The sequence below is a fragment of the Priceomyces carsonii genome, assembly GCF_900007245.1.
Source record: "Priceomyces carsonii strain CBS4050 genome assembly, scaffold: Debaryomyces_carsonii_scaffold_4, whole genome shotgun sequence".
In the NCBI taxonomy this organism is placed as follows: Eukaryota; Fungi; Ascomycota; class Pichiomycetes; order Serinales; family Debaryomycetaceae; genus Priceomyces; species Priceomyces carsonii.
Window position 1 is genome coordinate 298,963 of NW_026946677.1, and position 26,949 is coordinate 325,911.

At 37.1% G+C, this 26,949-nt stretch overlaps 17 protein-coding genes across 17 annotated transcripts; 8 read left to right on the forward strand and 9 right to left on the reverse strand.

Annotated features, from left to right (window-relative positions):
- Positions 1-193: 193 nt before the first annotated feature.
- PRCAT00003641001 (uncharacterized protein) lies at positions 194-1,036 on the forward strand (the record flags this gene model as incomplete). The annotated part of the gene is made up of 1 exon (XM_062953584.1): positions 194-1,036. One exon carries the CDS (start codon positions 194-196, stop codon positions 1,034-1,036), a length of 843 nt encoding a protein of 280 aa, XP_062810372.1.
- A 518-nt stretch (positions 1,037-1,554) lies between these two features.
- On the forward strand, positions 1,555-2,034 carry HIT1 (Hit1p; the record flags this gene model as incomplete). Its single annotated transcript, XM_062953585.1, has 1 exon — positions 1,555-2,034. One exon carries the CDS (start codon positions 1,555-1,557, stop codon positions 2,032-2,034), a length of 480 nt encoding a protein of 159 aa, XP_062810373.1.
- Positions 2,035-2,404: 370 nt separating this feature from the next.
- Positions 2,405-3,229, reverse strand: CGR1 (Cgr1p; the record flags this gene model as incomplete). Its single annotated transcript, XM_062953586.1, has 1 exon — positions 2,405-3,229. The coding sequence occupies one exon, from the start codon at positions 3,227-3,229 to the stop codon at positions 2,405-2,407; it is 825 nt and encodes a 274-aa protein (XP_062810374.1).
- A 683-nt stretch (positions 3,230-3,912) lies between these two features.
- Positions 3,913-4,920, reverse strand: PRCAT00003644001 (cell proliferation protein; the record flags this gene model as incomplete). The annotated part of the gene is made up of 1 exon (XM_062953587.1): positions 3,913-4,920. The coding sequence occupies one exon, from the start codon at positions 4,918-4,920 to the stop codon at positions 3,913-3,915; it is 1,008 nt and encodes a 335-aa protein (XP_062810375.1).
- A 184-nt stretch (positions 4,921-5,104) lies between these two features.
- PRCAT00003645001 (chaperonin-containing T-complex subunit) lies at positions 5,105-6,706 on the forward strand (the record flags this gene model as incomplete). The annotated part of the gene is made up of 1 exon (XM_062953589.1): positions 5,105-6,706. One exon carries the CDS (start codon positions 5,105-5,107, stop codon positions 6,704-6,706), a length of 1,602 nt encoding a protein of 533 aa, XP_062810376.1.
- Positions 6,707-6,770: 64 nt separating this feature from the next.
- PRCAT00003646001 (TFIIH complex kinase subunit) lies at positions 6,771-7,901 on the reverse strand (the record flags this gene model as incomplete). The annotated part of the gene is made up of 1 exon (XM_062953590.1): positions 6,771-7,901. One exon carries the CDS (start codon positions 7,899-7,901, stop codon positions 6,771-6,773), a length of 1,131 nt encoding a protein of 376 aa, XP_062810377.1.
- A 107-nt stretch (positions 7,902-8,008) lies between these two features.
- SAS10 (rRNA-processing protein) lies at positions 8,009-9,685 on the reverse strand (the record flags this gene model as incomplete). Its single annotated transcript, XM_062953591.1, has 1 exon — positions 8,009-9,685. The coding sequence occupies one exon, from the start codon at positions 9,683-9,685 to the stop codon at positions 8,009-8,011; it is 1,677 nt and encodes a 558-aa protein (XP_062810378.1).
- A 155-nt stretch (positions 9,686-9,840) lies between these two features.
- Positions 9,841-11,067, forward strand: RPC53 (DNA-directed RNA polymerase III subunit; the record flags this gene model as incomplete). The annotated part of the gene is made up of 1 exon (XM_062953592.1): positions 9,841-11,067. One exon carries the CDS (start codon positions 9,841-9,843, stop codon positions 11,065-11,067), a length of 1,227 nt encoding a protein of 408 aa, XP_062810379.1.
- Positions 11,068-11,187: 120 nt separating this feature from the next.
- Positions 11,188-13,440, reverse strand: HCA4 (RNA-dependent ATPase; the record flags this gene model as incomplete). The annotated part of the gene is made up of 1 exon (XM_062953593.1): positions 11,188-13,440. One exon carries the CDS (start codon positions 13,438-13,440, stop codon positions 11,188-11,190), a length of 2,253 nt encoding a protein of 750 aa, XP_062810380.1.
- Positions 13,441-13,635: 195 nt separating this feature from the next.
- On the reverse strand, positions 13,636-14,412 carry MED20 (Med20p; the record flags this gene model as incomplete). The annotated part of the gene is made up of 2 exons (XM_062953594.1): positions 13,636-14,335; positions 14,402-14,412. 2 exons carry the CDS (start codon positions 14,410-14,412, stop codon positions 13,636-13,638), a joined length of 711 nt encoding a protein of 236 aa, XP_062810381.1.
- Positions 14,413-14,563: 151 nt separating this feature from the next.
- PRCAT00003651001 (Elongator subunit) lies at positions 14,564-16,972 on the forward strand (the record flags this gene model as incomplete). Its single annotated transcript, XM_062953595.1, has 1 exon — positions 14,564-16,972. The coding sequence occupies one exon, from the start codon at positions 14,564-14,566 to the stop codon at positions 16,970-16,972; it is 2,409 nt and encodes an 802-aa protein (XP_062810382.1).
- A 421-nt stretch (positions 16,973-17,393) lies between these two features.
- Positions 17,394-18,044, forward strand: CLC1 (Clc1p; the record flags this gene model as incomplete). The annotated part of the gene is made up of 1 exon (XM_062953596.1): positions 17,394-18,044. One exon carries the CDS (start codon positions 17,394-17,396, stop codon positions 18,042-18,044), a length of 651 nt encoding a protein of 216 aa, XP_062810383.1.
- Positions 18,045-18,144: 100 nt separating this feature from the next.
- Positions 18,145-19,446, reverse strand: PRCAT00003653001 (uncharacterized protein; the record flags this gene model as incomplete). Its single annotated transcript, XM_062953597.1, has 1 exon — positions 18,145-19,446. One exon carries the CDS (start codon positions 19,444-19,446, stop codon positions 18,145-18,147), a length of 1,302 nt encoding a protein of 433 aa, XP_062810384.1.
- Positions 19,447-19,613: 167 nt separating this feature from the next.
- PRCAT00003654001 (uncharacterized protein) lies at positions 19,614-20,810 on the forward strand (the record flags this gene model as incomplete). The annotated part of the gene is made up of 1 exon (XM_062953598.1): positions 19,614-20,810. One exon carries the CDS (start codon positions 19,614-19,616, stop codon positions 20,808-20,810), a length of 1,197 nt encoding a protein of 398 aa, XP_062810385.1.
- An 82-nt stretch (positions 20,811-20,892) lies between these two features.
- Positions 20,893-21,771, reverse strand: PRCAT00003655001 (F-actin-capping protein subunit beta; the record flags this gene model as incomplete). Its single annotated transcript, XM_062953600.1, has 1 exon — positions 20,893-21,771. One exon carries the CDS (start codon positions 21,769-21,771, stop codon positions 20,893-20,895), a length of 879 nt encoding a protein of 292 aa, XP_062810386.1.
- A 256-nt stretch (positions 21,772-22,027) lies between these two features.
- PHO89 (Pho89p) lies at positions 22,028-23,746 on the reverse strand (the record flags this gene model as incomplete). Its single annotated transcript, XM_062953601.1, has 1 exon — positions 22,028-23,746. One exon carries the CDS (start codon positions 23,744-23,746, stop codon positions 22,028-22,030), a length of 1,719 nt encoding a protein of 572 aa, XP_062810387.1.
- A 769-nt stretch (positions 23,747-24,515) lies between these two features.
- Positions 24,516-26,783, forward strand: PRCAT00003657001 (SulP family inorganic anion transporter; the record flags this gene model as incomplete). Its single annotated transcript, XM_062953602.1, has 1 exon — positions 24,516-26,783. The coding sequence occupies one exon, from the start codon at positions 24,516-24,518 to the stop codon at positions 26,781-26,783; it is 2,268 nt and encodes a 755-aa protein (XP_062810388.1).
- Positions 26,784-26,949: the final 166 nt, after the last annotated feature.

Below are 26,949 nucleotides of genomic sequence, written 5' to 3' on the forward strand. Positions count from 1 at the left end.
TTTATCGTGATTTACGTTTTAAGATTCTAATGCAGCGCTTGTCGTTCGCTGGCTGATGATGGTAGCTTCTGCTGCTGCAATTTTTTAATACGCATTCAGTTACACCATAATATATGTATATATATATATATATATATATGTTAATGGTTTCATTCATAATTTGTTAGATGGTCTAGATACATAAGTGTTCACTATGGTGGACAGGAATCTTATAGAAGTATACTTGAAGTATGCCTGGACTCTTGTTTCTCAAGTTACGACGTCAGAGAGGCAGTTTGAATTGTTCAGAAAGAAATATGGCCAGCATATTGAACATGCTATAACTTTTTCACAAGTAACTACAATAAATCTCGTCATCAGCTTATACTATTTACACAAGTACAAAGAAAACTACATAAATCGTTTGGATAAAGAGGATATTTCAATTGTTGCTTACTTAGTGATCGTTTCTTTGATTTTGTCCAACAAAGCTTTAGATGATCTGTGTTACACTTTAAAAACATGGATTGGTATTTTAACGCAGCAGTCAGGTGTAGTTGAAGCAATAACTTTAGATCTCAAACTTTTAAATCAGCTAGAGTCTCATTTTTTGCATGTTTTAGATTACAAGTTGTCCTTTGCATTGATTGATACCGATGATAAATTCTGGAACATAATGAAAATATATGCCGGAAGGATTAGTGTTTCTGACCAGGTCTTCATACATTTGAAAAGCCAAGTCAGCAACTCTTGTTCATTACCTGAGTGTTATACTATGGCTGGTGCGCTGGTATCGGCAGTTTCAACATTCTTGAATGTTCCTAAATTTAACTACTACTGCACACCGCTTTTGTCTTGTACAACCTCACCGGTAATTCCTTCATCCTCACATTCGATGCCAGCTTACTCGCCGTTAACCCCGGCAACTCCATATTCTATGCAGTTTACTAATCCTTTGAAGAAGAGAAAGCCCAATAGACATAGTGGTAGTTTCACGCACTCTACCTACAGCGGCTACACGAATACCTTTTCTGGTCAAAGCTATTTGTCATACTGAAGTTACGATGGGATCATTCTTCCGAATGATTTAATTCAAAAATTGCATTCTATAATTTAACGATACGCCTCCTTTTGCATTTCAACGAAGTCTACATGAAAGCATCAATAAACATTTATAAACGGGTTTAACACACTATTGTGTAGAGCTGTACAGTGAATCCAAAGGTAAATTCCAGATATTCTGCGGCTTGTCTCTCCTTACGTTTTCTAGACCACCTAAGTTCACAGAAAAACAAGATAGTGCGCGAACACATTTCCGTAAAGGGAGGAATCCGCGAGGGCCCTAAAATCTGCGCGCTTGCTTCGTGTCGTGTTCAGAATTGAATCGTAGTTATTCTTGCGTGCACAAAGCAGGTCAGTATGTTGTAAGTTACGCTATTATTTCAGGTTTTTTCTTTTTTCAATTAAGCTTCCTCATAATATATTATTGCCGATCTAGATACCTCTATCTAATTTATTTTTAGTGGCTATCGATACCCCTTTATCCTGCGCTGCGCTAGAGGGTTGGAGTTCACAATGAAAAACAGGCTTTCAAAATGCGAAGTTTGCAAGACACAACAAGCCAAATATAAATGCCCCGTCTGTAAAATTTTGTATTGTTCTATAGACTGCTTCAAGAACGTTGCTGTACACAATCATGAGAATTTACTAGATGAGAAAGAAAAAAAAACGGAGCCTGATCGTAACGCCCCTCAAACAAATTCAGATGATTCGGCCGCCCAGCAAGATGGGTCAAAATTTCTGCGTATAATTCTGGACTCTGAACTTCGTCGCATGTTACAATATGACTCGTTACAGTTTCATTTACTAACCCTTATGAAAATAATCAACGATATTAGCGTAACTAATGAGCCTAGTTCTGAAAATAGGAAAGAGATTGCCAACATGAAATTATGTGACTTGCGATCCGGTGGGCTGGAGGCCAACCAGCTAGTAGAAGAATTTGTTCAAAGATTTCTTTACTTATATGACAGTGACGATAAAATTACAATATGATAGAATCATGAAATAGCTATTGAAGTAGCACAAAAATTGCAATAAAATTTTATTAAATTAGAAGACATATATTACACAAATGCATGAAGTGAGAGACGACAGTATTGTCTGTCCGCGCAAAGATAAAGGCGGGTATGTAATGCAATTTGCGAAGATAAATCATCTTATTCTGTAAGCTTAGAATGTGAAATAGCATTCTTGCTTACATTGATGCAGTGAAAGGGTAACAGTAGCAATGATTCAGAATATGATAGTGCAGATGCTAGTCTGGATTCACGGTTTCCTCTACGACCTACCGTTACACCCTACATTTTCCCCTTTTCGGATGTTTCATATAATAATATCCATCCTAAAATAAATAACCCGGGTCTTATACAGGAATATTTTTTTTCAATTTACCTCCCCACGTATTCATTATATGACCATTCAAAGATTCTCCTAATGCAATTCTATAAAGAAAACCACCAAGATCTCCAGACTTATCATTTGCGTCAATTTCAATATCAAAATTGGTCAGATTTTCATTTGCACTTGTGATGTAAAGCTCATCGTAATCTTTGCCCCCGATCGTCACGCAGGTAATTCTTTCTGCCGGTAAATTAAATTTTTGTAAGATTCTTCCAGTCGTCGTATACTTCAACACCATAGATCCATTATAAACAGCTGAGAATATATCCTCATTCTTTGATATTGCTAATCCATCTGGCACAGCATCAGAAGTATTCAAGTAATCTTTAAAATTTAATACAACTCGTTTATTAGACAACTTATTAGGAATGTAGTCATAATCATATTCCCACACAGCATTTGTCAAGGAATCAGTAAAGTATAACTTCTTCCTATCTGCCGAAAAAGCCAATCCATTAGGTATAAAGCAGTCTTCCAACATGACATCAATTGTTAAATCATGACAATTCACTCTGTATAGCTTTCCTTCCTGTGCTTCTTGACCCTCTAACTGAACAATTGGGAAATCAGACATCACACCAATCCAAAGGTGTCCCCAGGGATCAATTAAGCCATCATTAGACCTCAATCTATTTTTTTGCACTTCATTATGGTTATACATCAATATATATTCTATGGTTCCATCAGTGAAGCTTCCCTTTGCAATACCATACTTAGCGCAAACTAACAAAACATTGTCATCACTCGTTAGTCCTATATTTCCAATAGACTCTCCGGGCTCCTTCATCTTCAAAACTTGATGGGCACATTGGCGTCTTGTATTTCCTAAAGGAACCCGGTGAACTTCTGCGTTGATGATGTCCACCCATAAAAGCGTGTCATTCGACGGATTATAGGTCACGCCTTCTAAGAGCCTTCCTCTATACTCCGGAAGAAATATCTATGAAGATCGTTAGTTCTCTAAATTGTTTATGGCATGGATCAAGAACCTAAACGCCTGATCTATTGCTTCCTACTTACATTTTCCTTGGTCAACGTAAAGCTCTCCACCATAGCTTTTAATCACTTCAACTATTATTGGTAGGTGATTTGGCGTATGATAAATACTTGCTTCAACCTTTGAATCTTGTAATCGTATCTAAATATAAAAGAAAAAGTAATTGGAAAAGGTATTTTCCAAAGCAGATTCAGACTCAACAGGCTCTAAATTTCATCCGTAATAGTTTCACGCACCACCTAGCAAATTTGCGCTATTTTGGCCGTACTGATACGTGCGACTGGCCAACCCCCACAGATGCCTAGGACTTCCAGGTCTATATATAGAAGACTCATCTCTAGACTGCGACTTAAAAGTTCTAGCCACTGATGTGGTTGTAAATCATAAATGTAAACAATATTATTCTATAATTGGGAAAAGTGTTCTTCGAAAGCTGTTAAGAGGTATACTATTTTGAGAATAACATCTTCTCACTATTTCGGCTGGCGTTTTTGAGCATTAGTCCATTCACGGGCCAACTCAACCATGGAGTTGTTATTTACGGCTGCATCAATCATGTCAAGGGGAACCTGAGATTCAGAATACTCCTTTCTGGAGAATCTATGTACATTGTTCTCAGTTACAAGACGAAAGTCAAACGTTTCATTATCTGCTGTCAAGATCTCATTCCAGGTGAAAAGTAATGGGTCTGATTTTCTGGAGAGAGGATTAATATCTATAATGTAAACTTCTGTGTAAGGACTGGGTATATATACGTCCATGATATATGAAATAACCCCAAATCTTGACGGCACTACAATCTCTTCCCAAAATTTTGATAATCTTGACCTTAACATAGGTTCTAACTTGGTCAAAAATTCGTAAAAGTTTAAATCTCGCTGACTGATCCCTACAAGTTTCTTATCTTTGATAAAAAGCCTGAATTCCAAGGCTGGATTAAGGTCGACCCATTTCTTTAGTACTAATTCGTACTCAAAGTTGGGAATGGTACCCTCACAATCGTCAAACGCGTGGTCTAAGTCATCGGCGATATGATCTGACGCATTTAATAAAAGATACACATCATCAGCTGTGTTACATTCCATACTTTTACTCGGCAACATCCAAGCCGCATCTTTTGGTGCAGACCAATTTAACTTGGGAAAGACTTTGCCACCTAGGTTTCGAATTGATTCGATAAGATCATTGTGTAATTCTTGAAATTGAATCTCAGGAGAAGATACTGCCTCATTATTCTCTTCGTCTTCCTCCCAGTCACTATAATCATTTTCGCTATTTAGGTTTATGTCATCTGCATGTTTGTCGTCGGTTAGCCTGATACTATCTGAGGACAAGTATTTGATAAAGCTTTTCGGTAAGGGCTGTAGCTTCACAGATTCAAAAATATGGTCTTTGAATATTGGTGACCATTTAGAGTAGGAACAGCACAAAACATCATTCCCAGTCAATCCTATTTTCTCAAAAACGGCGTAGGATGACATCTTTTAATTCGTAATTTGCTTTTATAGAAAGTTCTTATACATTAACAAAGCGTTGCATTGCACCTTAATATCAAATAATCACCTGACCGCCCTTTTTTTTCGTCTCAGTGAAAAAGCCTTGAAATCAATAATAGCTTTTTTTCGACATATAAAGCTTAGTTTGAAACGGTTAACAATCAATCAAATGGCTCCAACACAAAGTGGAAGGGTAGCTCCTTCTAATGCAACATTTAGGGACAAGGAGAAACCGCAAGAAGTCCGTAAGAGTAATATATTAGCGGCTAGAGCAGTATCAGACGCTATCAGAACTTCGCTAGGTCCAAAAGGTATGGACAAAATGATCAAGACTAAAACTGGAGAAATCATTATTTCTAATGATGGTGCCACAATATTGAAGCACATGGCGGTGTTGCACCCTGCTGCTAGGATGCTAGTTGATGTTAGTGCAGCTCAAGATATAGAAGCTGGTGATGGAACTACGACAGTTGCCATTTTAACTGGCTCGTTTTTAGGGGCAGCAGAAAAGTTGTTAAATAAAGGCATACATCCTGCTTTAATTGCGGAATCTTTCCAAAGAGCAGCTAAGAGAGCAACTCAAATCCTATTAGATATGTCTTACAAAATTGACTTGAGTGATAAGGAGGCATTAGTTAGGGCTGCTTCAACTTCATTATCGTCAAAAATTGTTTCCCAGCATTCCTCTTTATTAGCTCCATTAGCGGTTAACTCTGTTTTGAGAGTTGCCAATGAGAGTTCAACAAATGTGGATTTAAATGATATCAGGTTAATTAAAAAGGTAGGTGGTACCATTGATGATACTGAATTAGTTAATGGTGTTGTCTTAACCCAGAACGTTGTGAAAAATGCAGGTGGACCTATAAGAATGGAGAGAGCAAAAATTGGGTTAATTCAGTTTCAACTCTCTCCTCCAAAACCTGATATGGAAAATAATGTTGTTGTTAGTGATTACAGGCAAATGGATAAGATCTTAAAAGAGGAGAGAGCATATTTACTTAATATCTGTAAAAAGATCAAAAAAGCCAAATGCAATGTTCTTTTGATCCAGAAATCAATTTTGAGAGATGCAGTTAATGATTTGGCGCTTCACTTTTTGTCCAAACTTAACATCATGGTCATTAAAGACATCGAAAGAGACGAAGTAGAATTTTTAGCTAAATCCACTGGCTGTAAGCCAATAGCCGATGTTGACAATTTCACCGAGGATAGATTGGGAACTGCCGACCTAGTTGAAGAAATTGAGAGTTCTGGCTCTAAGATTGTTCAAATTACCGGAATATCTAGTAAAAATGTGAAGCCGTCGGTATCGGTCATTATAAGAGGTGCCAATCAATTGGTCCTTGATGAGACTGAAAGATCAATTCATGATGCGCTTTGTGTTATCAGATGCTTAGTCAAGGAAAGAGCTTTAATTGCAGGTGGAGGTGCGCCAGAGATTGAAGTTTCTAAAATTTTGATGAAGGAAGCTAATAAGCTTTCTGGTGTTGAGCAATTTGTCTATCAAGAATTTGCAGAGGCATTGGAGGTTATTCCAACAACTTTGGCTGAAAATGCAGGATTAAATCCTATAAACGTGGTTACCGATTTAAGAAACAGACATGAAAGTGGTGAAAAGAATGCTGGAATTTCTGTGAGGAGATCTGGTGCCTCGAATACATTTGACGAGCATGTTTTACAACCTGTTTTAGTGAGCACAAGTGCGATTACCTTGGCCTCTGAATGCGTCAAATCGATTTTACGTATTGATGATATTGCTTTCAGTCGCTAAACCATTAATGCTATACTTTTTATTAATATAAATAATGTATATACAATAACCGCAGTATATCACGTCATGTAGTTGCCGAAGAGAGTTTCCTAATTTTTTTTTCAATGAGCATTTTTGGTTTAAGAGCGTAAAAACACTTCCTATCGATCTCTCTGCTTTCCTCGCGAGTTGTGTCGGGTATTTGCTTTGCTAATTTGATGCATTTCCGTATCGTTCTCACCAAATGCTCGTAATGGTCCCTTCTTTGCTGTTCACTTTCACTTTTATTTTCATTTGTTGTTTGGGTATTCTCTGTATCTACTTCAGTCGTCCCAGAATTCTTCAAATCATCATTTGATGCTTGCAGAGTCTTGAGAAACTTGTGCTTCAAATAGCTTTCCGTAATTTTTCTATCTACATTATACATTGCTGCGAGCGCAATCTGTGGTGGAGTGAACAAGAATGCAACGTCGCTCAACAAGGCATAATCATTTAGCCACAGCTTTGACTTGTCATACAATTCACCAATACTATCCACTGAAACATCATACATCACTGGTAATGGATGTAATAAAATCGCCTGAAAATCAAGAAAGAATCCATATAATGGTCGAAAAGGATGGTGTACTAACAAAGTGAACTTTAGACTTTGTAAAATTATGAATTCAAGATCTAAAATCTCTTTTGCTGATGTGTTCTTCAACGCTTTACAGAACGAATCTATCGAAATGAAATAATTCTCCGATTTGGCAGCTAGAAAGACGCAAGTGTACATTATATTCTTGGGATGATATTCCATCACAGAATTTACAAGGTAAAATTTTTTAAAGAATGATACTGCCGATGCTTTCACTTGTGTTGGCATTTTGAAGAAATTGGCGGTCGGAATGATGTTTTTGCTATAAAAACTCAAGTATCTGACCTCTTCATCGTAACTCACTACGGATAATAACTTCTCAGGCGTAAGTTCATCTTTTAATGTTCTATAGATGTCCGTATTTTCACTTTCAAATGCTGCTAGTGTATCTTCTAATTTCGCTGTAGCAGCTCTTGTACCCTTTTGATTAGCTTGTCTTCTTGTCTGCTCTAATGTTTCTGGAATAAACGACCATATCTCAAACTGACTTGATTGGCGATATAAATCATCAACTGTGATATACTTTTTTTCTTTATCATTAGAAGGGGAGCTTTCTGTCCTCCCTTCTATCTTCAGCATTGCCTAATTATTGATGCTAAAAGTTAAGGAAATAAACTACAAAGATACATATCTTATTTATAAATTTATCACGTGACATATACGTATATTTTTTTACACCATCAATGCTATACCAATCTAACGGATCTCGACAAACCTTTCTTAATACCAGTCTTTTCACCTTCATAAGGACCATTTTTGCTAGCATCATATACCTGTCTGACAGATTTAAGTTTCTTTTGAGCTTTTTCATACTTATTTCTCTTTTTCACCCTTGAATTTCTATTTTCCTTTTTCCTATGAGGCGTAAGACCTTTGTTCTTGAGAATTTGGTAATTAATTGCCCTCTTACCATCTTCGCCCACCACCTCTCTTAACTCTTCCAACTTTCCTTCTTTGAGGGCCCTAGCTGCAGCTACATGGGCATCTTGACGAGATTTTTTCTTCTCATCTTTTTGTTTTCTGATTGCCTCGTAGGTATTTTGACTATTTCTATCACCCTCAGACAAATGGTCAGAGTTATCCGACAAGCTATCAATATCCTGACCTCTACTAGCCGGATCCTCTCCTAAGCCCCTCTTTCTAGCATCTTCAATCAATTTTTGTTGTCTTTCAAATAACCTTTCTCTGTAAGGGAGATCTGTGTCTCCAGAATAGCGATCTTTATTTTTGGAAGCAGCTTGGTCGATTTTTGAGGTATAAAATCGCAACGTGCGTTTTCTGCGTTGCTTCTCTTCCATATCTACATCTTCAGGAGCTGCAACTTCGGTATAGTCGTCTTCCGGAACAGTTTGATTTCTTCGTTTGAGTTCACGTTTAGAGTTGATATCAATATTAAACTCATTATTTTTTATAGTAGCCCCAATCTCCCCATCAGAATCCTCCAAATCATGCTCACTTTCGCTCAGATCACTTAGAGAAGTCTGCTTTAATTCGTAAGTATGTTCCTCTATGTCTTGATTATGTTCTGATGCGAATTTATTTTTACTGGGAGATTCGGATAATTCCTCCGCTTGTCTCCAAACTTCCCTAGAGCTAAGTATTGCCTCCATTATAGGCTCACCTTTCATCGACGTAAAACTCTCAACAGAATTGAGTCTTTCAACGAATATGGAAAAATATCCTGTTACTGCCCCTAAATATGCAGACAAAGCATCGCTTTTAATTTTGTACAGGCGATTCTTTTCCCCCTTTTTCAAGTTCTCTAAGATTGGCATAAGTTCATTCAATTCCTCCAACAAAGGTGAAAATTCAGGGAAGCACGAATTCAAAATATTTAGTCTTTCACTGTCATCTAAATTCTCTAGTCCACTTGACTTATTAATTTCAAAGATCTTCTGTGGGGCACTTGCTTTTTCATCGTAAGTATTTCCTGTCTTCTGCCATTTCTCTACAAGATCATCATCCACATAGTCATCCAAGGCCAACTCTTGAAGATGCTTCTTTTGTTGACGAATAGCTTCTTCTGTCATCTGCTTAATGTCTTCATCGTCGCTGTCATCTTCCCCTCCATAGTAATTTTGTCTAGCACCCCACCCTTCTTCATCTTCATCTTCATCTGCTTCTTTCTCGCTCCCAACTAAGCTTTTATCTTCACTTGCTATTTCTTCGTCTGAATTATCATCAAAATCCATTTCTTTAATGTTCAAGACTTCTTCCTCAGAAGAATCATTTTCCATATGTCTTAAGCCATATTCACCAGCTGCATTCAACAAAATCTTATCTTGATTAGCATGAAGCGAATCGACTTCATTCAAGCCAAAGTCCTCTTGAGGTACAGCCTTCTTTGGATTCTTTCTAGCCATATTCTCTAGTTAGCTATATAGATGAAATTTGATTCTGGTTCTCATCTTTATGCTACTAAAAAAATTGAGCCGCAGAAATTTTTTGTGTAACTCATCGCGAGATACATGTACTTGAATCTGAATAATGTTAATCAATCTATACCAAAAATTCAAAAATGACGAATAGGTTGGATTCTTTGAATTCTAAAAAGTCAACTGCTGGACAGAAAGCCCCTTTAAAATTTAAGCCAAAGGTTGTTGTCAGGAAATCTAAAGAAGAGAGAGATAGTTCAGCACCAATTCAAGTCAAGAAGGAAGAACCTTCAAATAGACATTCTTTTAGACAAAAAGGTCCACATAAAGGACGAATCGCATCAAGAGATCCATATAATGGAAGTACAATAATTTCATCGGGGCCCTTAGCGGCTGGGACTGTGTCAGGCAATAGCAATATTAAAACACTGGAGAAGTCATCTAGTAAGATATCTGTGACCCCAAAATCTACGAGTGAGCTTCACAGCAGTGAAAATTCCTTAGATGCTCTCCAAAGTCATGCTAATTCTAATCATACTCCTCTATTGAGTGAAAGAGTTGAAAACCAACCTGACTCGGAAGAAGATGATGATACTAAAATAAACATGAATAGGGCATATGAAGTTGAGGGTATTGAATTCGAGCTTTTTCCCGTCAGGCCCCACCGAGATGAAGAAAAGAGTATTTCCGTACCTGAAATCACCAGATCAGACGAACCAGACCCGTCGAGAAAAGATGATAGTAGTAAACTGGAATCACCTTCAAAAGGTGAGCTTTTGGAAGAGAGGTTAGAGCATATAAAAGAATTGAAGGCTAGTCTAGAAAGTAAAATATCTGAACCGGTAGATATATTAAATCAGAAGGAGCACGACAAAGTACTTGGGGATCAAGAATATTTGTTGGATGTATTGACGGAAAAGTTGGACGTATTGTCACCTGAAAGCAATGATGAGAGTAACGATAGCTTCATTATGCTTTATCTACCCGCTATTCTTCCACAATATGAACAAGAGGATAGTATAAACCCTGGCTTGGTCAAGACAGAGAATGCTAATGAGGGTCTTAGTTTGCCTAGCAAGTTGACTTCGGAATTACATAGCTCCTGTGGTGAAATTGGTCATATGAATATCCACCAATCAGGTAAAATTACAATTAATTTGGGTAATGATATCGAGCTTAATCCTCTGAGTGGCATACCTTCGAACTTCTTACAAGAGGTTGTGGTTTTAGACATGGAGAATGAAGAAAGTAGTCAAAATAATTATCAAGTTTGTGATGATACTGGTTCCCTGATATGCGGAAATCTTCATCGCTTAGGAACCATTGACGAAAAGATCATTTGTACGCCGTCTATTTTTGACCGGAATTAATTATAGACTTGATTCTTACTCTACTAAACCTTTTATCATCTTATAAATAGATATAAAACATATAAAGTGGTTACCATGCAAAATTGTATTAACTTTGTAGCCACATTTGAATTGTTATAATTAGCGCTCAATTAATTGAGCTGTAAGGGCTTCTAAGTCTTCCAATGTCTGTGGTTCTTCAACATCCACAATATTCCCTTTATTTCCCTCAAGTATTTCATTTCCTTCAAACCACTTGGGCTTCTTTTTCTTCGGAAGTGTCTCCTCTCCTTCCAGATGATACATATCACGTTCAAGGTCGACACGATCGCTTTCTGAGTCCTCAGATATAAAATCCTCTTCTTCTTTTCTTTCCCTCTCTTTCTGTCTTCTTTTCTTTTCCTTCTTTTTCTCTGATGCTGTCATCTTATCCTGAATATCTGCATTATTCATTAATGCGCTTTCTTTTGCAACGTATGCATCTTTCTGCGATCTTGCATCTCCCTGAAGAACGAATTCTTCTTCATCCTCGAGCTCATAAATCAGATGAGCCTTACCATCATCGTCAAATATCATTTTAGTAGGATTTCCTTTAGACTTGAGAGACAATTTTTTAGACAAGGCTCTTTTGCCTTGTCTTTTAGAAACAGGGATATTCATGTCTGGCAATTCAATTTCATTTAAATTATGATCTTTACGCTTGACGTTCATGAAATCATCATCATCGTCCTGTTCATCCTCTTTTGGTTGGTCTTTAATGAGACTTAAATAATTTTCTGACAAAATGGTTTGACTCTTTCGCTCAAACATTCGATCATATTTTGTTCTCACCTTTTTCTGGTCGTCGATGATATCCAGATTGGCTCCATTGGAAAGTGCCAAGAACTGACGAGAAGCATTTTTCTTTTCTTTGTTGCCCAATCCATTTTTTATTTTGATTTTAGGAGCGCCTGGTAATCCCAAAGATGCCGCAAACCTTTCTGCTGGTAATTCTTCAATATTGAACACAGATTTATCCCCTTGAATATAAACAGATCGAAAATATGAGATGAAAGCTCGTTGGCCCAAGTTTTTTACCTGGGGATCCTTAAAACAAATAGATTGTAGCTGAGGTCTAATAGTTTTTTTATTCTTTTGCTTAATGTTCATTAGTTTTATATCAACTTTATGACTATTAAGCTGTTTTAGCATTCCCTCTTCTTCCAGGGGAAGTAACATCAAAAGAGATTCTCCCTTCTTACCAAACCTTGCTGCTCGTCCAACTCTATGAACATAGGTAGCTGCATCTTCAGGACAGTCTACTTGGACTACCCAATCAATAGAGGGAAAGTCTAAACCTCTAGCTACAATGTCAGTTGCAAACAAGCATGCTTGCTGTGCTCGAGAAAATTTAGACACCGTCTCCAAACGGGTGCTTTGACGATGTCTGCCATAAAGTTTCATCAATGAAATACCTGGTTGCAATGTCCTGAAGGTTTCATAGACATACTGTACTTGCTTAGAAGATGAAAAAAACACCAAAATTTTGCTTTTTAAGTGTGACTTGATAAAAGACCATAAAACGTCTAATTTTTCATCTAGCGGAATTCGAATATAGTACTGATTTAACGACTCTGGTGTTGAGGAGAGAACAGTATCAGATGAGATACCGATTCTTTTAGGGTTTGTTAAAGATAATCTAGCTAAATCTTTTACACTCTCTGATTGTGTTGCAGAAAAAAGTAGTGTTTGTCTAGTTGGAGGTAAGTGACCCAAGATACTATCAATAGACTTCTTGAAACCCATATCTAAGCATCTGTCGGCTTCATCTAAGACAAGTAGCTGCAAGTTCGAAGTTTCAATCCCTACTGATTCGTTCAAATGTTGAGAAATCCTCCCTGGCGTTCCGATTAAAATACTCATTTTCGATATCCTCTCTTTCTCAAATTTCACATCTTTACCACCTGTTACTAGACCAGCAGAAAATGTGTTATATTTCCCAATTTTGGTCAAAACTTCAAAAATTTGGACTGCTAATTCTCTGGTGGGCGATATTATTAGAGCAGCTAATCCATCATATTCAGTAATTTTATTTCTAATTAAGGACTCAATGACTGGAATTAAGAAGGCTAAAGTTTTTCCAGATCCCGTTCGTGCCATTCCCATGACATCCTCGCCCTTTAAAGAAATTGGGATAGACTTTTTCTGAATATCAGTCATAGATATAAAGCCTGCCTCCTTGAGACCTCTGATTGTCTGACTTGTTATTGGAAGATCACTGAAGCGAGATGCATTTTTCTCATCTACTATCGGATCATACTCCTGAATTGCCACCTCCAACTTTTTGAGTTCAGCCTCTTCCTTGTCCCTTTTCGCATGTCGTAAATCTCTCTTAGGCTTATTAGGTTTAGCCATGTTAGATGTACTTCTTCTGAGTTTAAGCTACATCAACTTCCTCTCATCTCATCTCGCAAACTTCTACATATTGCATCCCTTGTATGCAGTATTTTCTTTTTCATATAGACTAGTATATGATTTTTGAGAAATTCAATCCGTATATTCCCAAGCATTCTATAGAGAATACTTTTTTCCTATATCTATAAATTAATTCTAAAAATTTAGAATCTGAGCGTATTGCAAACACAAATCACCGTACTTGTCAAAATGTCCGGAGTCTAAAACATCGTAACATAGTTCACCTTGAGGAATTCCATATTTTTGTATCACTTCGTCAAGTATATCCTTAACATGCTTTTGACCACCGCTTTCGATCGTATTGTCACTTAGCTCAAGCTGAATGAGAAGGCCCCGGAAGTTTCCATGGAGAGACACATTTGAAGTCCTTATTATCAAATTCCCATTTTCTAGTTCGTATATTTGTCCACTATCACCTCTTATGTTCTGTTTTTGAGTCCACAAACTTTGAAGTTTTTGTGACGTGAAGTAATCAAAGGGATCATTTAGTCCAGTAGTCGCTCCACGATGCAAATGGTAATCTGGGATTGGAAACCGTACAGATGGATTACCTTTGACCTCTTCTGCAATTGAATCACTGAATATTCCAACAGACTTTTTATTCACCACTGCTACGGTGGATCCTTGCAAGTACGAGGGTTTTAAAATGTGTAAAAACTTCGAATCTTTTGAGAATTCGCTATCATCCGATGCAGTTGGATCTATAGAGTAGATGTTGTTACGAAAGATCTTGAAACTAAAGTGCCATTTTCCTTTTAATGTGGGTAGCTCGTTTGACAATTGATCATGAAATCTAAGAATAGCTTCTGGTGTTGTTTTTTGAACTAGTATGACCCTTTTGGTGACATTTCGTTAGCATTATTCTTACAGGTGCATTTCATGCTCTTGTAAATTTACTTACGCTGATGCCATCTCAATTTTATAGTAGTGATTTACGTTTCTCTTGATGTTTGTTTCGTGCCTCAGTCTTTCATCAGCCGACTGTATATTTGCTAAAATCAAAATTTATTTAGCAAAAACGCAGCAGCGATGAGCCCATGAATATTTAAAAACTTAAAGTATAATGTTGGTTAAAGACGTTGATCAAGAAGCTATATTCATTGGCTGTAATAAACAATCGTATGTCTCTGATTTTAATGATAACGCCAAACTAGTTGCTTTTGGCGCTTGCAATACTGTCGCTCTATGGCATCCAGTAACAGCTGATAAGAAAGGGGTTTATTTTACTCTCAAGAAGCATTCAAAAGAAGTGACAGGCGTTCGCTTTATCCCTGAAAGTGACTTTTTAGTTTCAGTAGGAGAAGATGGCGAAGTCAATATTTGGAAAAAAAAAGGAGATATATATGAGTTGCATCAATCTCTAAAAGTAAATGAACATTCAATTACTTGTCTTTCTGTTCAAAATAAGGACGTTTTTTTAACTGGAGGGTCTGATGGCCGGGTTTGCTTATGGGTATTGAATAAAGAAACGCAAGAATACTTCCTTTTACAAGATTTCGAAGTCAAACTTAATTTTTATCCAACAACATTGGCTCTTCAAAGCATTGTAGATGGCCACTATACTCTCGCTGTCGGTGGGACATCTTCTTTGATCTTTGTTTATTCATTTGTCTTATCTAATTCGAATGAAATGGTAGCCTTTGAGAAGGCAGCTGAGTTGAGTGGTCACGAAGACTGGATTAAATGTCTTACTTTCGCTACAGAAGCTGAAAATGAATCGTATATCTTAGCAAGCGGATCTCAGGATAGATATATAAGGCTATGGAGACTTAATTTAGGTGATTCGATAGATGATTCTGATGAAGACGATTCAAAATTAATTCTTTTATCTAACAAGCAATATAAATTTCATATCGGATCAATTAGAGCAGCTTTCAGCTTTGATGCTTTGATTATGGGTCATGATGACTGGGTTACTTGTTTAAAGTGGCATCCTTCATATACATTTCACAGAGGACAGAAGACTTTACAGTTACTTTCTTGCAGTGCGGACACAAGCCTTATGATTTGGGAAATGGACAAACTATCAGGTATTTGGTGCTGTGTCTCTAGACTAGGAGAATTATCAATCAAAGGAGCATCAACTGCAACAGGAGCCTCCGGAGGTTTTTGGTCATGTTTATGGTTCAGTGATCAGGACACAAAATCGCAATACATACTAGCAAATGGCAAGACTGGTTCATTCCGAGTTTATGAGTCAGTTGATGGCAAGTCATTTAATCCAGCCTTGGGTATCACAGGAGCAATCAGAGATGTGACAGATGTGATATGGGCTAATGGTGGTCGAACTCTAATGGCTACATCTTTAGATCAAACAACACGATTATTTGCTCCGTGGTCCGAAGGAAGAAGTCATAGATCATGGCATGAGTTTTCGCGGCCACAAATTCATGGATATGATATGATTTGTCTCGATAGTATTTCGCCAGTGAAGTTCGTTTCCGGTGGTGATGAGAAAATATTGCGAGTATTTGAAGTCACGCTGTCGGTTTGTAAGCAGTTGAAGACCCTCAGTGGTATTGATATTTCATCAGAAAACAATGAAGAGAGACTTCCAGGGTTTGCCTCGTTACCTGTGTTAGGCTTATCTAATAAAGCAGAATCTGTGGTGGAACAATCAGAAACGAGCTCTCCAGATTTAGAGAATACCACTGATTATCAAGAAAATGAAGAAGAGCTTTCAGCTCTTACAAGTCCGCCTTTGGAAGATCACTTGCAAAGATTTACCTTATATCCTGAGATTGAAAAGTTATACGGACATGGATACGAAATGACTTGTTGCTGTACAAATCCTGGTGGTACATTGATTGCATCCGCATGCAAGTCAAATTCGGCAAAACATGCTGTAATAAGAATATTTAAAGTGAAAGATGACTATCAACAATGCAATCAAACTTTGAGTGGTCATAATTTGACAGTAACAAGTATGGAATTTTCCGACAATGGAAAATACTTACTTGCTGTTTCTCGTGATAGACAGTACAGCTTATGGGAAGTTGCTGACGAATCGTCAGGATCCTTTAGGCTAATAGAACTTAACGAAAGAGCTCACAGCAGAATAATTTGGGACTGCTCATGGGTTCCCTGTAACCCCTATGGAACATTTTTTTTAACGGCCTCCCGTGACAAACAAGTGAAACTATGGAGTCTCGATACGAATGTTGTTCTGGAAGGAAGTGTAAAGCTTCATCACCCCGTGACCTCCATTTCCTGTTATCTTTCTACGAGGACAAATGGAATCTTAATAATTGCTGCTGGTTTAGAAAATGGTGATATTGTTATAATCTCTTCTGATCTACGTGAAAAAAATTTAAAAACCATCTGCACTTTTGATCCGTCAATAAATCCGGCAAGTCGCATCAACAAATTAGCTTTAAGTCTGCATCTTTCAAATAATTCGCAACTTTTACTTGGTGTTGGGAGTAGTGACTCATCTACACGCATTTATAGCCTAAATTTCAAAGATATATAGATAAATATTCACATCTTCATGAAATACAATGAGTGGAACCTCATATATATATCTTGAACATTTATAACTTAATAAAGAATAAACTGAAAATCTGCTAACCGAATTAGAGGTAAGTCTTGATACGAATAATAAGTTATCCGTGTTTCCTGAAATAACTGCTTCACTTCTGGAGATAGTGCTTGAAAGTATTAAATAGTTCAATATTGTCTAATGAGCAAAAGATGGAATCGAGTATTACTGAATCTAATGATATCCTCATGTCGTTCCCATGTTTCTTGTCACGACATTTGAAATGCGACGACATGACGTGAGCGGAAGATACATTTCTGTTCGATCGACTTAACACGCAATAAGTTGAACGGTACCTTTAAAATAGAATTAAAGATCAATTGCAAACCTTACTTTTCTATTCATAAAAAACATGGCTGATAAATTTCCTGCCTTAGATGATACGGCTGTTTCTACTGCTGAATCATCCGAAAACGTTGGTGATTCGGATTTCTTATCCCGTGAGAAGGAGCTAGTGGGAAATGAATTTGAAACAGAGCAAGATAAAGATGTTTGGGCAGAAAGTGATGAAGATATAAGTGAATTCAAAGAACAGTTTCCTGAAGTTGACAACACTGCTCCTGTTCAACCAGCTCAACAACTGAGCTTCGAAAAAGAAGAGGAAGAAGAAAAAGAACCTCAACCTAAGGTTTTCCAAGCAGACTCTGAACCTCTTAAACAATGGAAAGAGCGTCGTGATCTTGAAATATCGGAAAGAGAAGAAGTAAATTCAAGGAAGAAGAAAGATATTATTTCTAAGGCTAGACAAACAGTTGATGATTTCTATGATAATTATAATAGTAACAAAGAACAACAATCGAAAGAAGTATTGAAAGAACAAGAAGCTTTCGTAGAAAAGAGAGACCAGTTTTTGAAAAGAGGAACATTGTGGGACAGAGTAAATGAGTTGGTCACCGAGGTCGGTGAGGTCTCTACGTCCGAAGATAGAGACAAAACTAGATTCAAAAGATTATTAAAAAGTTTGAAAGGGAAAGAAAATGTTCCAGGTGCTGGTGGTTATTAATGCTATGAATCTTTGATATATAATATTCTTTAACCTCGCTAAACCCTTTCTGTAGAAATAAACATTAGTTTCATATCCCCCCTTATTCCAAAGGAACTAGTTACATGATTCTATTTACAAGTTTCAATAAACTTTCATTTTTCAATCTATTGCATTCATCTTCGTCTTCGGGATTGGCAGCATGATTTCTGATGAAATCATTTAAGCTCATTAGCTTATAAACTCCTAAAGACATCAATAGTGCCTCCATCTTATACCAGGTTGTGATGTTTAGTAACTTGAAGGTGGGATGATTTTCTTTAACGATTCTCCATTTCGATAGCAACATTAGACGTATCAAATATAAATTTAATGCATTTAAAAATGAAATACGACGTATATTCCCTTCTTCTTTAACGTTTTCGTAGCCGTAGTTCGGAACTAGATCCAAGGAATTGACGTAAAGAGTGATAAATGCAGATATGAATCCAATTGTCTTAATATAGATTTTGAAGACCAATTTAATGTGATCGGCATAGGTTCGTCTTATTCTCAAGTTTGAAGCATTATTTAGAATTGAAAATACTGGGGCTGTCAATGAGATTAAGAACATAGCGATTAAATTTGGCACATATATGAAATTAACGATTGAGTTGGACTTGTGTGCAACGTACATTAAATAATTTTTGATAACTTCTTTACCTGTCTTCCCTTCCTTCAAGCCAAACTTAACTTCATAGAATGCGTCCAAAAACTTCTCCTTGAAAGATATAGCAGCTATCAATATTCCAAATGCAAAATTATGAATAGAATAGAATTTTAGTAGACCCGTCAAATTAATATGACGCTCATTTGCACCTAAAGTAAAATTTATCCAAATTGGATTCAAGATCTTAGATTTAATAGAAGATGATAAATATCTTTGGTTCAATCGATACTTTGTAGGAGTCAAATAATATGACAAAATCTGAGCATAAACTAGGGGAAAAATTATTAGATTCTTCTTTTGGTATATTTTTTCCATTAGACTTCCTTTGTAAGAATCAATCTTTAAATAAGGTGATATTCGTTGAGATGTCAAGATCCTAGGTGAAGACGGCCTATCCAAATTTCCAAAATAATTGAGCCATAGATAAATCAGAAAATAATCTTTAGGAATTTTATTATTACTTGCAGTTGCCAAATACAAAAACCCACAGCTGATAGCATTCGAAATTCCTGCTATATTTTGTTTACAGATCTTCTTACTTCTATTCTTCAAATGTTCTCCATTAAGTTTTTGAATCATCTTACGAATCAATGGATTCAAGGATAGAAAGGCGCTCCAGAAGTAAGACTTGGGCGCTCTTGCAATTAATAAAATAAGATACCATTTAAACCATTTTTTGACTGATGGATCCGACGAGATATCTGATAGAGTCATAGCAGCCCAGATCAATTGTCCTTTTTAAACTGCAGCGCTATATAGGGGAACGCTCCAATATGACAATTACGCGAAAGTTGATTTCAGCATTATGTTTATGTGTCGCGGCTATCTCATTAAATTCTCATTTAGTAAACATCAGTTATTCTGACTGTATTTTATTCTTCATGAGTACTCATTCAACTGAGCCAGACCTATGTACTCAGGTGTCACCTTTGGCCGAAAATATGCCAAAACTGCGTTCTTCAAATCAGTCAATCGAGCGCGATACAGAATCACAATCTAAGATCAGAACTCCTAGAGCAGGAATAAGCTTTAACATAGCGATATCACCAAGCGTTCATTCTACTTCTCCGACGCCAAGCCGAACTAGTGCATTGAATAAGATACATAAACCTCAAGTACATGATGAGTCGGAAATTTCACATGGCTCACCAATGCATTTTGAACTGAAAAGTGGCTCACCTTTACCTCCCTTTGATCAGTTGAGTAGCTTAGAGATAGAAGATCAAATACGATATTTGGCTTTGAAAGAGATGCAGGCTGTTGAAATCAAAGATAGCATATCTGTTTTGACGTCCAAATTAGAGAGAACTGAAAAGGAACTTCGAAAATTAAGAGAAATTATAAAATGTTCCTTGAACAAAGAAGTGAACGGCAACTACAGACGTAATAATGAAATGATAGGCACTAAAAACAAACTGGGAGTGACTACGGGTGACAATTTGCTCAATTCTACACAAGGAATGCGAAAGGCTCTGAGTCGTCTGACTTTAAACGATGTTACCCAAAATGCAAATGCATCCATTTGGACGAACTTATCTAAACCTCTAAACCTTATACAGCAGCTAGATTCAATGATACTGCAAGAATTTGAGAAATCCTTATATCCATCAGAGAGTCAGCCTACCACTGATATAAATCAAGGCTTGGATTCTCTGGAAGATACTTCAAAGAAACGATTGACCCCCACATACAAAATGAAGAGAAGATCATCCCCAATTCCGATTAATTTGACAACTTCTCATTGTCTGAAGAACAGAAACACTCAAGCTAACCAAAAGTTAAGTACGATTCAGAAGCATTCCGTCAAAAGCATTGAACCATCCGCAGAGGATTCTGATGATATGATGTACAACGTTTCCAACTCAATATGGGCTTTTGTAAATGACATGAAGAGTAATGTGTTGTCATCCTTAGTAGACGAAGAGATTCATGGCAAAAAGTTTGCAGAAGGAAACAATGGACAAGAACTATGTAACTTGGAAACTGGAGCGACAATAAATTTTAATGAGCTAGAGCATACACATAAACCAAATACAATACTGCAAACAAATAAAATCAACGGTCAAAAAGAGCATTAAAAACTACATGGTTATAATTATTTTATATTTTAATTTAAATAATAATTCGTAGATTAATCATCATAGATAATTGTAAGTGCGGTTAAATGCCTTGAATGCCCTTGATAAGTTCAGAATGTTTCAGATCTTCCGCTTTTTTCTCACGACTATCGCCAATTGAACGCAAGTCTTTCAACATAATGTCTTTCAATTTATCAAAATAGACCTCTTGAAGCAAATTCCTAATGTTATATTCTGACTTCTCTATAATAGTACCAATGTTGATAAGGTGAACGGTCTCCAAATTAGCACCGCTTTCTAAACTCAAGGAATTAGAGGACTCTAATTGCCTTGTTAAGCTTCCAGATAAAGAGAGAGAAGACGTCCCTTTATCTTGCAAGTCAAGTATGACGGATGTAGTTAACTTATATAAAGCAGTGCTTGAAGATTCAGGAATGACCTCAAATACGTGAATTGAGTCCCAAGTTCCTGAGCCATCGTCAGTGGCTTTCTTGAACAAGACTACCCCAGCGAATCCACTCTCTAAAGTATCAATTGGTTCATCAGAAGTGTCCCACATATAGACAGAAGAGACACCTGAGCCCTCGTAATACAAATCGCGATATATTTCGAAGGATTCGTTCGCTTTAACTTCTAATTGTCTTAACCAATCGGACGGAAATGGAGCAGACATAGCATCCTCCTCACTTATTTTGGGGAAGTATTCATTGGACCATGGAGATCTATAAGAATCGCCATCTCGGTTATAGTCACAGCATAAGTATTGCTTTCCTGTGGTATCACATTTTGTAATTGTTAACGGGGTGTCTACTGATGACAATAGATCCTGGGTTAAATCCTCGTCTACAGTTGAATCGTTTTGAATCAATGTACAAATGTCATTGAGATTTGTCGACGTTCTTTGGGGATCTAAACGCCTGAGTAAATCCAACGAGGCGTCAAACTTTTCTTCGTATGACATTTCAGCAATTTATCACTTTTCAATAGCGTTTAATGTTCAGCTTCGGAAATCTTTACTCTAAAAATTAAGGGTCGTATATTTCGAGTTCGCAAGAAAGTACTTCAGAGAACTTCAGAAAGACCCATGAATACTTAAAACTACAGAATTGTACTCGCTTTACGTTATTAAAGACACTTTATAAATTATGGGATATCTATTCTTTCAACTTTGAAGTTGTAATTTTATTAGAAAGTAAGATGTATTAATTATACATTATTTAACTCAATCTAGGAGCATTGATGATAATAGCCATTATAACACCCGAAATTATTCCAGCTATAGGTAATGTCACTATCCAACCTAGGTAGCACCAAGATACGATTCTCCAGTTGACTGCTTTCAAATCTCTGTTACACAAGCCAATAAACACGGTTGCACCTGTTGCACATTGCGTTGTTGAGACAGGTATTGCTAGTTGTGTGGCCATAACGGTAGTCACTGCAGCTCCTAGTTCGATAGAAAATCCTCTAGATGGAGACTGCAATATAAGCTTGTTTCCTAAATTGGCCATGATTCTGTATCCGAAAGTCCAACATCCAATCACCAAAGCGGCAGCTGTGTAACATAATACCCAAACTGGAACTTCTGCCTTCAGATCAACTGTCTCGGTACGCCATATTTGATAAATTGTGGACAATGGGCCTGCCGCGTTGGATATATCGTTCGCTCCATGCGCAAATGACATGGTTCCTGCTGTAATTGCTTGCAATAAAGAATATAAGTATTCGATTCTGTTATCATAGAATTTGGACCTCGAATGCAAATCCTGGATATTTCTTGCGAGTATGTCTTTACTCTGAACCTGCGAACTAATAATATCCTTGGTAAAGCCGTGAGAAATAACCAACCAAAATAAATATGGCCATTTCTTTGGACCCTGAAATAACAAATTTTTCCATATAGTTTTTGTGGGAAGTTTTTCCTCTACTCCGGTATCTGCTGAGAGTGTGGTAATTATATTAGGAGCTTCAATAGCTTCGATTTCATCTTTGAATTTGTCTGCAGTTTCTGGTCCAATTGAATCTTCATGATCTCTTTCCTCGACTTTGCCTTGAGCTTGAGTTCTTCCTTTATAGTAGTCTATTGTTAACTGATGTCCTTCTGGCATTGGTGGGATGTCGTCAACCGATTTGAACCAAAAGATAGGACCCCTGAAAGCATCGTACCATTTTAAAGTCCAGTCTTCATAGATAAGTTTTCTTCTGTAGAATGGAAATAGAAACAACATATAGATAGTAAGAGCGACTCCACCAACTCCAAGAATTGAACCTGCTATTGCTCCCAGAGAAAGCTCATCCAAGTTTAAAGATGGAGCTCCTTTCCAAACAATTAACATTGTCAAAATGCAAAATGCTGCGAAAACCAAAAACGGAACCAAAACTATTCCATTTCTTATTGAAGACCTCAAAGGCTTGATCTCTAATACACCAAATTTAGATATCAAAAACACTATAGAAGCGAAGATACCAGCAATTACGGGAGCAATAAACCAAGAGGCAATAATTTGAGAAACTCCAGACCATCCCCAGTGAATCTGTTTCGCTCCTACAGCCGCAATCGATGACCCTATAACTGCACCAACAATGGAATGAGTCGCAGAGACTGGCATTCCGATCTTTGTAGCGAAAGTTAACCAGAGAGAAGACCCAACTAAAGCGCAAGCCATCGCTAACATTAAGACAGCAGGATCATTTTCATAGACGGTCACGTCAACAATTTTGTTTCTTATAGTATCTGATACTTTATTTCCCACCAAAGTTGCACCCAAGAACTCACAAATAGCCGCTAAAATCATCGCTTGCCAGTATTTCAAACTCCTTGATGAGACAGAGGAAGCAAATGAATTCGCGACATCATTTGCCCCAATGTTCCAGGCGTCGAGGAATGCAAATATCATTGCAATTGCAAAGATGTAGTCATATTGTTGGAAGACCATTTTAGCTTTGTTTTTATTTGTTGCAGAAAAGAAAAAAGATCCAAGATACTAAGGAGGTTTAGGTGAGTTATATAGAAAGATATATGCTCTCGCAAATTACCAGAGGTGATTGGTACAGAGATACGGCCCTGGATTCACTCATAATAGTATGCAATAATATGGTAGAGGTCGCAATAAGTTCTTGGTATAATTTCCAAGCTGCGAAAAAAAATGCTAATGATCTTGGCATTCGTCAATCGTATATATATATATTATCCCCGATAACAACGTGGCCATTTCTTGGAAGCCAGAGTTCGTCATCATCTGGAAAACGTGGTCCAGGCTATTTAACTTTGTATATGGTTACATCTATTGGATGAAGCAGGGCGATGGTCGCATACTATCGATGAACACTTGGAAGCCAATTAGAACCACTTTTTAAAGCAACCGACTAAAACGGTAATGTAGATTTAGCCATTCCTAATTAGATTGCCTTTTACACATATGTCCCACGTGGGGAGTCCATATGAGGTTAGCACAGTCAGGCAAAGAATGTTCGTTATGCCTAAAAAAAAGGTAGGCATTGCATTTAAAATCTTTAACATACAGTGAGATGGAAGTCAGGTAGCGCCGCTTCCACTAATACCGTATATTAAGGTAAATGTATGAAAGTCAAATATTCAATTAGCAACTAATTTTGTTCAATGATATCGAATTGAATGAAGATTTAGTAGAACTCGCATTAAAAAATGACACACGTAATCCCTTTAAACAAACATGAATAGCAATTATGGTGAATAAAATTGATCCTAGATCTTTGGGAAGTCCAATGGAAAGCAATAGTGCCAGACTTCCTAGCAACTCATCGTCGTTGAGACTATCAGCTCGGCCTCCATTATATTCTGTACCCTCATCGCAATCTTTACGAAGTCTACAGAATCTTTACACATTTAATGATCCTCTTTTAGACACCTATGTGAACAATAAATACAAGACCGTGGAGGAGGGCGATAGTTTCAAAGACTTTGACTTCTCCGGAGGCTATAAAGAAGAGTCTTTCGACAAGTTCGCTTATTTAGCGTACTACATGCCAGTATTAAAATGGCTCCCACAATACCGTTGGAAAGAGAACATTGTGGGTGATTTTGTTGCAGGAGTATCATTAGCATCTTTTCAGACGCCGCTAGTAATGTCATTTGCAACATCTTTGGCTCATTTGCCTCCAGTATTCGGATTATATTCTGTCATTATTGGAGCCTGTGTTTATGCAATCTTCGGCACTGTACCCATTTTGGTAGTGGGTCCCACGCCCTCTATTGCCTTAATCATTGGTCAAGTAATGGATTCTTCAAGACATAAGCCTCCTCTTAATGAGTACTCAGAATTAGATATACTAACCTGCTTGTCGGCTATCATAGGAGGCGTTCTTTTGGGAAGTGGTTTATTTAGGATTGGTTTTCTAGATAAGCTCTTAAGTAGAGCATTACTAAAAGGTTTTATTGGGGCCATGGGTCTTATTATGATTATAAATGAATTAGCAACGCAATTCGGAATCTATAAATTATCATTAACAGAACCTCATCTGTCAACATTGAACAAATTATCGTTCATATTTCGTCACTATGATAGTACCCACAGGCTCACATTCTTGGTATCTGCAATAACTCTAACTTCGGTTCTTGTCATCAGGAAAATGAAAACAATTTTGACGAAAAGATTCCATGTAAAACAAGCAATTTATATCCCAGACCTTCTACTCATGGTTATTATTACCACATATCTCAGTTGGAATTTTGAATGGAAAGAATTGGGACTTGAGGTAGTAGGCGATGTTAGCAGTAACTCTACTAAAGTTAAGATTAGTAATCCTTTCAGTTTGACGAAAGCTCCTCTTTACAAAGAATTGGTTTCGACGGCGTTAGTGTGCACGATGTTGGGATATTTTGATTCTACTACTGCTGCCAAAGCTCTTTCAACACAATACAAATTTGACGTTTCTTCTAATAGAGAGCTAATTGCATTAGGTGCTGTTAATTTTGTGGTAGGTCTACTTGGGGTGTTGCCTTCCTTTGGTGCCATAGGAAGATCTAAAATTAACATTTTATCTGGAGCTAAGACACCTATGGCTAGTATTTTCATGTCAATATTGGCATTGATCACGCTTTTGTATCTCTTGCCCTTCATTTACTATCTTCCAGATTGTGTCTTGGCGATTTGTACTACAATTGTTGGTATCACCGTCCTAGAAGATATACCTTCAGATCTAAAATTCTTTTGGGATGTTAGAGGATATGACGAACTTTTAACGTTCGCTATAATTTTTTTAACTACAATGTTGTGGAGTGCTCAAGCTGGTGTTACTCTTGGATTTTTGATTGCTATCTTTAGAGTTATTAAACAAGGTACAAAGTCAAGAATTCAGGTCTTGGGGCGTGTTCCAAACTCTAATTCCTTTAGAAATGCCGACGCACTAATTGAGGAATGCTTTAGTGCATATTCTAGCCAATATGGAACTGATGAATCTCTCGGAAGAGACTCTGTTTTGGCCAATTTAGTGGCAGAAATCGAAGAGATAGAAGGTGTGTTGATCATAAGCATCCCCGAACCCTTAAATTTTGCAAATTCATGGGACCTTAAGAGTAGCTTATCAAAGATTGAAAAGTATGGCACGTTGCTTGTACATCCGTCACAGCCAGTGAAACGTGCTTTCAATAAAAGCACTATTAAGTTTATCATCATTGACTGTAGAGGTATGGACTACGTCGACACGTCAGCAATCCAAGTCCTACTTGAAATTATCAAAAAATACATCGAGGATTTTGGAATATTGGTATGCTTCTCCAGAGTTCCAGTCAATTTGCAGGTGAGAGACAAGTTTATAAGATCTGGAATTCAAGACTTGGTCAATCAATCCTTCAAGTTCTATATTGAAAAATTGCATAACGATGCTACGGCATCTCGGCCTGTGAATATAGGTATTTCTTCAAATTCGATGGGTGATGGGTTCTTCCTTAGTATTGACGAGGCAGTCAGATCGATAAGGCTAGAAGTCTTGTAACGACATTATTGTATATATGTTGTACGCTAGTCCTGTACACAATTGTCCTTATTAATTGCGACATTTGTAGATATGCAAGTCTACATATTAAATAACTCTTTAGTCACAACGGTTGCTCTTGAACTGTGAATATATAGAGTGAGCTTTTCGCTTAATTTATTATAAA